This window comes from Acanthochromis polyacanthus, chromosome 23, assembly GCF_021347895.1.
Source record: "Acanthochromis polyacanthus isolate Apoly-LR-REF ecotype Palm Island chromosome 23, KAUST_Apoly_ChrSc, whole genome shotgun sequence".
In the NCBI taxonomy this organism is placed as follows: Eukaryota; Metazoa; Chordata; class Actinopteri; family Pomacentridae; genus Acanthochromis; species Acanthochromis polyacanthus.
In genome coordinates this window covers 58321-70053 of record NC_067135.1, presented here as the reverse complement: position 1 = coordinate 70053, position 11733 = coordinate 58321, and the positions used below count along the sequence as shown (strand labels likewise).

The 11733-nt window shown below is 42.9% G+C and overlaps 1 protein-coding gene across 1 annotated transcript; it reads right to left on the bottom strand.

Moving 5' to 3' along the window:
* Nucleotides 1-7099: 7099 nt before the first annotated feature.
* Nucleotides 7100-11169, bottom strand: LOC127532433 (uncharacterized). Its single transcript, XM_051944086.1, has 2 exons — nt 8340-11169; nt 7100-7646 (listed from the first exon to the last, which is right to left on the bottom strand). The coding sequence occupies exons 1-2, from the start codon at nt 10988-10990 to the stop codon at nt 7118-7120; spliced, it is 3180 nt and encodes a 1059-aa protein (XP_051800046.1). The 5' UTR covers nt 10991-11169; the 3' UTR covers nt 7100-7117.
* Between the last annotated feature and the right edge of the window lie 564 nt (nt 11170-11733).

Below are 11733 nucleotides of genomic sequence, written 5' to 3'. Positions count from 1 at the left end.
TAGGGTCAAATGATCCTTCTCTGGGTTCAATAGTGATATGTATCAACTGATCCACTCTTGGGTTTGCTAGTGCTAGACTGACCGTGTTGTTGTTTACTCTGTTAGATGTATAGTTCTAGTTCTCTGTAGTCTTGTTCTCCTGCCTAGGTCAAGCCTTACATGGATTAGTGTAGTCTTCAGTATTTTTTTTTTGTATAGACTCTGGTTATTGTAACTCCACCAAGTACTCAGTTCTCAGCAGCTTTAAATTCTTGCACAATTTATGCACAAAACCTGAGAAGACACCGGGATCTAATAACTGTTTTTCAAATCCTCCAATGTAATGGGAACTCGTTATGGTTCTTTTTGTCTCTATCTGGATTAAATTGGACAGAATGAAGAGTAATATTCTTAAATAGCTGCTTGTTCACTGATTTGTGAAAATGTTTTTGTAAAAGTAACTTCATTAGTCTTCATCTTTGTTTTGTCCTGAAACCAAATACTATTTTCAACAAGGACAGTAAAGTTTCTCACTTAAACGTGAAAACTAAAATACCTCATTGAAGCACTTTTGACAGAAGAGAACCAAGAAGATCTGCAGCAGGATGCCTGTAATCCTCCTTTCTTGCACTTGAGATGATCCTAAAAGTCAAGTTTGTGCTATAAAATGCAGAAATAAGCAATGGGAGCAACAAATGTGAAATTACAGAATACATAAAAAGAAAAACATTCCTCACATAAAACAGGCTTCATTTTTTTCTTAGAATATTTATTTTTCTTTCTTTGTTATTTACGATGATACAAACACACACAGTAAATATGATGCATCCAGAACCACTCTGCAAAATAACAGAAATTCATATTAGCCTGCCAACTAAAAAGCACTTAAATAACAAACAGCTGTAATTGTAGATATCAGCTTATGAGTTTGCTGTGAAAGTTGCAAGAAAAAGTTCCACCCACACACAAAACCGGTGGATAGCAGGAGTCTAAAATAAACTGCAGTGAACCCAGAGGCAGTAATAAACACATTGGTACAGAAGAGGGCGCTGTTGGTTAACACACTGCTGTTTGAGGAGTTGCAGGACAGGTTCCTTGAGTCTCCTCCTTGTGGAACGCTTTCCCATCAGGCTGTTCTCTCCACCTCAGGGTGACTCCACTCACTCCGTTCTCCTCCAGTCTGTCCTGCAGCTGGGAGAACAACATGGCAGCAACGGTCAAACATGCAGTGACAATCTGACTGTTAGAAAAGCATTTTGAGAAAGTTCTACTGAAGTTTTCAATTTTATTTCTTTTTCTTAAAAGCAGGGTGACTAAAGACTTCCGAAAAGTATTTCACGAGAACGTTGTTAAACCGTTGTGCTGGAATGATCTCAGAACTAAATGTTTTGTTTTATTTTATTTTATTAGTTTATTTGAACAGGGACAGTGCACATTAATCAACATTTCTGTAAATGTACCAGTTTTCATTCTATCGTGTTCCTTCAACAAAATGACAAAATATTCCACCTTTATTATAACACAAATGATCTGAGGCGGCCATACTGTCTGAGCAGCTTTTTGTGAATGTTGGTTGGAGAACATTCGTCCTTTGTCATCTCAGATCATCATCTGTGTTCCTGACATCATCCTCTGAATGCTGACATTAAACATGATATTGACTTCATGGGAGTTTTACTGAAAATGATTTTTTTCTTAAGCTGTTCAGTTAAAATTTGATTAAATATATGATTTGAAAAGATTGTGAGAACTTGCAGGTGATTCTGTGAGAGAGTTTCCTGCCAGTTGGTATTAATCTAAATCTGTTTTGTTCTTTAAAGTTACCTTTTCATTCTTCCTGTGATCTACTCTGAATGTTTGTGACGTGTCGGGGTGGAGTTTTGGACACTTACCTTTTTCAGGAGTTCTGCTTTGACCTCAGGGTTGTTCAGATCCACGGAGTCGTCCTTCAATTCAAACCTCAACTTCACCACCCTTACCATGCCTTATGTCTGCATCCAAACATAAAAAGAGAGCAGAAATCCTTGAAGCTGCTTTCGTTGTATACAGCACATGAATGTAAATAAGTGATGGTCAGTAAAACACTCACCAGGGACTCTGTGGCACACAAAGGGGAACCTTTGTTCACAGTTCGAGAGCTTCCATTTCATGGATCTCTTCAGAGACATGGAACCACATGAGGCTGTCATGGAGCCGATCGGAGTTGAAACCATTGAAGTTGGACCAGGAGAAGCTGCTCCCATCAGACCAGTAAAGATCAGGATCTCCGAACAGGCCGATCCATGCCGTTTTAATCAACAGTTTGTTCCAGACCTTCTTGCTGCTCGTTGTCGTTCCTCACAGTGGCCAGATCAACAAGTTCTCCCTGCAGTACTTCTGAGCATCGGACCAACTCTTGGACGTCTGGATAAGAACAAACTGACGATTGTCTTCTGTTCCTGCAGTTTTAGGAGTGAAATGAGTTCACATGCTGATTTTGTGAACACACTTTGAAACGTATTTCAAGTGACACATTCTAACCACTGAACTGTAAGATAAAAACACTACTTTTCTGATTTTAACTTTTTAAATCGCTTCAGCTTAAAATGTTGTGTACTCAAACTTTAAACATCACTTAATTTGAAAGTGAATGAAATTGGCTTGATAAACTTCATTTTAACTTCCTCTTGAATTCACTAGTATCCTCTGTAGTGGTAGTATCTTTTGAGCACAATGTGCGAAAAGAAGATATCATAGCAAATGCTGTTAGACTGAAAATAGAGTTAAAACAGATGTCTAAAACACATAATGATGAAGTATTCTAGTAATGACTGATGTTTGATGGTATTGAGATGTCTTGTGGAGAACACACACACACACACACGCAGTTGGAAGAACTTTTAGACTTGTGATCATGCTACTGATCATTAAGTAAATAAAACAGCTTTGACTGTAGAAGAAAGAGCAAATTCCCCAAAGTCTAAATAGTTTGTTGGTTTGAACAGAATTTCAGTAAGCTGTTGTCTGAACTCATGAAATTGATGCGAACTTTATGGCTATGGCATTTCAAATTAAAATATACAATGCCTATCCTTACCATGGTAAAAATAAATGATTTCCGCGTCTCACAATTTTCCCACGAGCCATTCTGTCCAAGTGGCCACACAGAAGGGACCCATTTCAGAGTCTTTTCCACCAGCTTTCCAGCTCCCGAAACTCAGCCCGCTTCCTGTAAACCCATCCGACCACTTCCAGTTGATCTCATTGTACAGACCCGAAACCAGACCTCAGACTCTACGTTAGCAAATGAAACCAGACTCTCCAGTTCCTTCACGTCTTCAGTGTTTTTCAAAGTGGCCAGGTCTGTGTAGTTCTGTCTGCAGTAGGTCTGAGCTTCATTCAAGTGTAAAGGTTTGTTGACAAAGTAGTACTGACGGAGGGAGCAGGCGGGAGGACGAGCCACCCTGTGAGGAAAACACAAGACTTCTGAAAATACAGCATGGACTCTAAATGAACAGAGTAACCCTTTGTCCAGTAATACACAATATAAGCTCTGTTTAACAATAAACGAAGAATTGACTGACTCTGAGAGACACCAGACACCCAGCCAGATGCTGTCCATCATGATGCAGCTCTGTGGACAGTAAAAGGAGACTCGCCTTAATATTCAAAGCCTATTCCTGCTTGGTTTCTCTGAGAAACGTCATTGGGTTGTTCACTTTAGGGAAAGTGGCGCCATGGATCATGCATGTAAATGCTTTTGAACACTACATCACCCAAAGTGGCCTATATCCTTACCATCCATGCAAATGTTGCAAATAAGATGATCCCCATGTAGAGACTCCTTGAAGTCAAATGAGCTGCAAATGTCTCACAGGACAACATTCACTTTTTTTACAGAATGATCTACAAACACATGGCTGCTCAGTGCTCTTCTGTGTAATAATTTTAACTTTAGCTTTTTATTCAGCAGTTTACTATCAGTGTATAGATTCACTCCGTTTTTCTTGATTACAGATAATGTCAAGTAACGGAACAGAATAAAGCATTCATTTTCATGTTAACCAAAAAAACAGCCCAAAACTGCCAAGTTAACAAATCCTCAGATTTTCCATCTGTATTTGTACAAATGCAAATGTTATCTTACCTGTGTTTTTTTTAATTATTGTATTTAAATCAGGAAAAAATACTTAAAGTTTCCAAATAATTATTTGAAACAAAATGATGTATACTAAGATTAGGCAAATAAAGAACTTTCTAAAGATTTTCATTTTTTAATGGCAGATAATATCCAGTACAGCCATCCATTCTCTATACACCACTTTATCCTCATTAGGGTTGCGGGGGGTGCTGGAGCCTATCCCAGCTGACTCGGGGCGAAGGCAGGGGACACCCTGGACAGGTCGCCAGTCTGTCGCAGGGCTACATGTACACACAAACAATCACACTCACATTCACACCTACGGGCAATTTAGAGTAACCAATTAACCTCAGCATATTTTTTTGGACTGTGGGAGGAAGCCGGAGTGCCCGGAGAAAACCCACACATGCTCAGGGAGAACATGCAAACTCCATGCAGAAAGATCCCAGGCCCACCCCGGGATTCGAACCGGGGATATTCTTGCTGCAAGGCGAAAGTGCGACCCAGTATCCCACTGAGCAGCCCCATGTCCAGTGCAATAACAGAAAAAAAATAAAATCCATATTGATTTTATTGGGGTTTTTTATCTGAGCTTTTCCTGACAGTGTAACTTGTGTAAATGTAGTTACGCAAACATAGTTTGCATGTGTTTCACAGACACTGATTTGCATAGCTCAATGCTCATCTGCCTCGACTTTACGTAAGAGAACTTTAGGTACCAACTGAACTACACCTCTAATCCACATGCAGATCATTGCAAAGAAGTGTTATTTTGCAGATGTGTTAAAATCTGTACATTGATATGTTCATGTTATCGCACAAAGAAAGAGCAGAACTGGAGCTTTGTGATTGTGGCTGCTTTGTATTTTTGCAACCACTGAGGAGAAGTTAAGACAGACCCAACTTAAGCAAAGTAACTTCTTCACTGATTTGTTCACACTCCTGCTTCTTGGTTAAATAAAACTCGAAGCCGCTGTTGTTTCTTATCATCAGCTGCAGGAGATAGACAGATACTTTATTAATTCTGAGGGAAATTCAAATCACTCTTGACGCTGATTAGAACCAACAGTGTCTCACATTTCACTTGAAAGTTGTGTGATTATCAGGTTCAAATAGTAAATAACAGACTGTGAGCAGGTGTGTATCATGTTTGTAGGTCCTTGACGCAGTGAGTGGATGGACAGTGTTGATTTGTGGTCGAAGCAGTGAAGCTGTTCTGTAGTCAGAAACCTGGAAGTCACAACTCTGCTGATCATTTTACTGAGTCTCTCTGTTGTTTTGTTTGTAATTCTGTGCACTTTCACATCTTATTTCCTTCTCATTTAAATCCGTTCATTAATATACTTGAGGTAGAGACGCAACATGAAGTCAAAACAACAGTGAAATCAAGTGTGACCACTTATTGTTTTTAAAGTGACTCGTGTGCTTCATCTGCTCGCTGTGCAGGTGAAACTGGTTCAGTTGTCAGCAGATGACCAATCATAAAGATGTGTGAAGAATTAATACATATATTTTATTTTGTGCTTTTTTCATCAATTTTAACTATTGATAGGAGTTTAAATCTCCAGAAAGCTCAACTTTGTCAATTTCCTAGTGAGTCCTGAAAATAAACGTGTAAAATACAATCATTTAATGGTGGCTGTTGTCTGAGGCAAGTTCTTAATCTGCCATACTGTGATCATTTAGCCCCTTATTTTATTATTCTGTTCTTACAGACTAATTTACTAGTTTTTTTTTAAACTTGTTGTGATTTGGTGTTTTAGCTGTTGTAGCAAATAATTTCCCAGGTGTGGGATTAAAGAATTTCAATTCTATATATTCTTAACTGGCCCAATAAAAATAATATTTGGCGATTACATCCTTTCCAGAGACCTAGAGATAGTAAGAGTTGCGACACTCATGCTCTCGCAGCGGGGCGGTCACGTGGTTCATGTAAGCCTGAATAGTTCCAAACAGGCAGCGCTGTCATTTCCTTCTATGGGACTGAGAGCGGCGATTTCACGGTAGAAAAGGAATAAAATCACACCTCCGAGTACTTGTTTGATTATTAATTCATTGGAGTATATATGTAAATGTCAGTTTTACATTTTGAGCCGTAAGGTGACATATTAAAGACACTTTTGGGGTTTTGGAGGGAATGTTTCACATTCGTGTTAGCATGGAAAATCGACTTTTACACAGAAATGTAAGATGATTGAAGATGTCCAGCTGGATTATTGTATTTCCAGACAATGTCTATATTTCTCTGATTCACTTACCCGTAGTCTGAGAGTTATTGAAAAGCAGAGTAACAACAGTCCATTCAGCAGATAGTGTCCAGCCACTTCTGATGAGGCAGGAGTTGACTCACTATAACCATTTTTAGACATACACAAAATATATATTCAAGAATAACAACTCATTATGCTTTGATGAATGAAATAGTATGTTTTATTGACAATGGGAGAAACAATGAGGGTCTTCGTGTCTTCAGTGAGGGCTCTCGGGATACTGGCGGATAGATAGATACGATAGATATTAATAAATATATTTGTTAAATACTTACAAGTATAAGTTTATGCATTATAAAGGGTCTCATATAAAGGACGTTGTGAAGGGTTTATATGTAAAATAAATAGTCTTTGGTGCTCTCAAGATGTCGTTTTTATTCCACCTCCGATAATTCACAGTGCACACGTTTTTCCCAGGCTACTTCCTTGTTTGTCTCTCGTCTCGCGATACTCTCAAAGTCCCTGAGAATACCTGACATCACACATTCCTGACATCTCCCCTTTTAAGATAAGGCAATTATTATTAACTACTAACTTAGTGCAATTAACAACAACACTTTCTAAATTTATGTAACAACAGTGCCCTATTAAGGCTAAAGCGAGAATACTTTCAGTTATGTTTAGAACTAGTGCATAGGATAAATGGGAACATTTGCAAAATTCAAAATACAAAGTACTACAAAGTATAACCTTCTTTCATTCTTTTTTTTTTTTTTTTTTAACGAAACGATTCAAATAAACAGTCCCCTCACAGGTCAAGTCTCTGGACAGGTTTCACTCGTCTACCCGACCGGGTCTGGAACTGTCCATCAGAGTTCACCCCAGGACCAGGGGATCCCAAGGTCGGGCCTGCCTGAGTGTCTGGTGTATCTGTTTCAAAGTTTGTGTTGCCCCTCACCGGAGCCCCAGCAGTGGGCACCGCTTGCAGATGGCGACGGTTTCGCCTGTACAGAGTCCCCTGCCCAGTCTCGACGAGATAAGACCTCTGCGTAGTACTCTCACCAGCCACTACAGCCGGTGTGGCCCATGTCTTGTCGTTATCCAGTCTGGTGAGGACATGGTCGCCTTGCTGCAGTGGTGCGAGTGGTCTCACCCCATGATGTCTGTTGAAGTAGAATGCCTGTTTGCTCTTCTCCACAGTGTCCCGTGCTCTGACTTGCTCTCTATTCGGCCACTTCGGTTGCAAGTTCTTGTTCAGGGTGGGCAGTGTCGTCCTGATTTTTCTGCCCATGAGCAGCTCTGCGGGGCTGACACCCGTACTGCTGTGTGGCGAGGACCTGTAAATCATGAGAGCAGACAGAGGATCAGTTTGCCTCAAAATCCTCTTGGCCGTTTGGACAGCGCGTTCTGCGAACCCATTCCCTTGTGGGTTGTGGGGGCTAGAGGTTGTGTGTTTAAAGTCCATCTCACGGGCAAAGTCTCTAAAAATGTCACTTCTGAATTGAGGCCCGTTGTCACTGATGACTTCCTCAGCAATCCCAAAACGAGCAAAGGTGGCCTTCAGTTTAAGAACTACTTGAGCACTCGTTGTGGTTGGCATATGGAGTATCTCTAAATATCTCGAGTAGTAATCTGCTATGACTAGGAAGTTCTCTCTCTCATGTTCACATAGATCAATGCCAATCTTCTGCCACGGTCTGTCTGGGAGGGGCGTTGGCAGAAGAGGTTCTCTGTTTTGTGCTCTTCTGTGCTCACGACAGTACATGCAGCTCTCTACTTTGTGTGTAATTTGTAAAGCCATGCCAGGCCACCATACTGAGGTGTTGGCTCTCTCTCTACATTTGTTGAGCCCCTGGTGTCCCTCGTGTATGCGATCTAGTATCTCTGACCTCAGTGTAGTGGGTATTACTATCCTGCACCCTCTCGTTACTATTCCTTCATGCACAGATAGTTCGTCTCTGACTGTAAAGTATTCCCTAACACTGGAGTCTGTTTGTGCTGCATGCTCGGGCCAGCCTGACTGTATGTACCTGATAACCAGTTGGAGCTGCCCGTCAGCTGCTGTCTCAGTCCGGATGCTGTCCATTCTCCTGGTTGATGCGGGGATGCTGCTCATCACCGCTGCAACGTAGCACTCAATGTCGGCAGGGCTGGTTGGGCCGGGTCCTGTCTCTGTCTGTGGGCTCCTAGAAAGGAGGTCTGCTACAACTAAAGTCTTCCCCGGCATGTGCTCCGCCACTGGGTTGAATCTCATTAACCGCATAAGGAGTCTCTGACAGCGGAGGGGCACGTTATCGAGGTCTCGAGAGTTCATGAGAGGGACACGCGGTTTGTGATCTGTGATGAGTTTGAAAGACGATAGGCCATAGAGGTACATCTGAAAACGCTCACATGCCCACACGCTCGCAAGGCACTCTTTTTCGATTTGAGCGTACCGAGTCTCAGCCTCGGTCAGTCGTCTTGAGCAGTATGCCACAGGTCTCCACTCTGCGCCATGGAGCTGTAACAGGACGCCTCCTATCCCATAACTGCTCGCGTCCGCCGAGACCGCTGTCGCCTTGTTGACATCGTAGTACACCAAGGTAGGTGATGTTGTGAGGAGCTCTTTGATTTTCTCAAAAGCTGTCTGCTGGGCTGGACCCCACATCCATGCTGCATCAGACTTTAAGAGTGCGTACAAAGGTTGGCCCACTGTGGAGAGGTCTGGGATGTATTTGCCCAGGTAGGTTATCATGCCGAGAACCCTCCGGAGCTCTTGGACGTTCACAGGTGGCTCAAGTTTATTAATAGCCGACACCTTCTCAGGGTCAGGACGGACGCCCTCTCTGTTGATAACCTGGCCCAGGAAGTGTAACTCACTCTTTCTCAGAACGCACTTTTCCGAGTTCAGTTTTAGACCGGCAGCCTCCAGGCGCTCAGTGACCTTTTCCAGACGCTCGTCGTGTTCTCTCATGTCTTTCCCATGGCAGATGATGTCATCCATATATACAGCCACGCCCTCCAGTCCCTCCAGTGTCTCCACCATTTTTCTTTGGAATATCTCCGGCGCACTGGTGATTCCAAAAGGAAGACGTTTAAAGCAGTACCTTCCGAATGGTGTGATGAAGGTAGTTAGTCTCTGGCTGTCCTTGTCCAGCGGGATCTGCCAGAATCCCGAGGCAGCGTCTAGTGAAGAGAAGACAGTAGAGCCACTGAGCTGGGTTATCATTTCCTCTGATGTTGGTAGTATGAAACGCTCTCTTTTGACGGCTTTATTAAGCTTCTTCAGGTCGACACAGATGCGTGCTTTTCCAGACTTCTTTGGAACGGGCACCATCGGGGCGCACCACTCCGTTGGTTCAGTCACAGCCTCGATGATGTCGTTGGCCTCCATGCGACCTAACTCCTCTTTCACTGCAGCCAAGAGGGGTATGGGTACACGCCGTGCTGTGCAGACTGCGTAGGGCTGGGCGTTGTCTTGGAGCACGATTTTAACTGGTTGGGTTTTCAGTAGTCCAAACTCTTGCTCGCTGTTAATCTCATATACTCGTTTTACTAGCCCCATAGCTAAGGCTGCTGGCCTACTAAGTAGGTTGTTTACACTCTGTCCTCGAACAACATAGAGTCTGAATGTGTAAGATCTGTCTTTGTAGCTAGTCTTTGTTATAAACTGCCCCAAACAGTTAAGCCCTCCCCCAGGACCACTCAGTATTTTCTTTGGCCTCTGTAAGACGGTTTTCTTCTGGAGGGCTTTGTACATAGTTTCACTTATGATGCTACAATCAGCCCCAGTGTCGATTTTAAAATCTACTGGTGAGCCCTCAATGTTCAATGTGACAGTCCATTCATCATTGTTGTCAGTTGTGCTGTTAACTGAGCCTAGATAGTAATCTTCCTGCTCTTCACAGTCACCATCATCAATCACTTCCCTCACCAGTTTACTTTTGCACACTCTCTCCCAGTGGCCCCTTTTTCCACACTTGTTGCAGGTAGACCTCCTTGCTGGGCAATCCTCCTCCCGCCTGTGTGATGTTTTCCCACACCGGCCACATTTCCCCCGGTCAGCTGCACTGTCACCGTCTCTCAGCCGGTCCCTCTGTGGGCGCTGCCATCTTGGTTTTGCCCCGCTGCCGTCACGTTGAGCTATCTCTTGCACGGTGCACGCCGGCTCCCCCTGTTGGCTGACTTGGGCTTTGACATCTTCTGACTGTCGTGTCTCCAGTATAGCCATCTCCAGCGTGAGATTTGGGAGCATTTGCAGTTTCTGGGAAAGATCCTTATCAAGGATCCCCACCACTATTCTGTCTCTTATGTTTTCCTCACGGTTTGTGCCAAACGAGCAGTTCTCAGACAACTCATAAAGTGCGCGAATAAATGTCTCTGCACGCTCCCCTGGCCGTTGCACCCTCTGATTGAAACACGCCCGTTCGTGGATCACATTGCGCCTCGGGATGAAGTATGCATCAAATTTTGCTAACACAGTATCATAGTCCGACTCAGCTGCTTCATCTTCAAAGGTAAATGAGCTGAGAATGCTTTCTGCCTCCTTACCGAGCGCATACACCAGCGTGCTAACTTGAACTGGGCCCTCCTCTTTGTCCAGTTTAGTTGCTATTCTGTACCTCGTGAAACGTTTCTTCCATTCAGGCCATTCTGAGGGTTTCTCAAAGCAAAAACTTTCCGGGGGCTGGAATTTCGCCATTCTGACACCATGTGAAGGGTTTATATGTAAAATAAATAGTCTTTGGTGCTCTCAAGATGTCGTTTTTATTCCACCTCCGATAATTCACAGTGCACACGTTTTTCCCAGGCTACTTCCTTGTTTGTCTCTCGTCTCGCGATACTCTCAAAGTCCCTGAGAATACCTGACATCACACATTCCTGACAGACGTAGTCTTGACAATTAAAAAGAGGCAGCGATGTAGCTCGGTAGCTTTCAAAGAAGAGCTAACAAGCACATGGCAATGCCTGAAAGTCGGTCATCTGCCAATATTCACAAATACAGATAAATGTATGCACCACAAAGGGCTTCTGATATAATATAAAGACGTTAAAATTAAAAAGAGGTAGCGACTCATCAACAATTAATCCGTCAATATATCCCTGGAGATAACTTCACAGCTAACAGCAGAGTCGAGCTAACAAAAGTAGCAGAAATTCGGTCGTCTACCAAGATAAAAATATATATATAATTGCGCTGCGCAAATACAAATAAAGCACAGCATATGCATCATAAAGAGCCTCTGATAAAACATAGGCAGTTGACAATTCAAAAGAGGTCGGCATTTCATCAACTTACCTCCACATATACTCAACAACCTGCAGTGCAAACGAACGGTGGCTATCACTGTCGAAGCGGTGCTTGGAACTAAACAAGCCTCCACAACCCGGAAGTAGACTGGAAGAAAGCGTACAACGGCACCCTATGGGAATGTCGCAACTCTT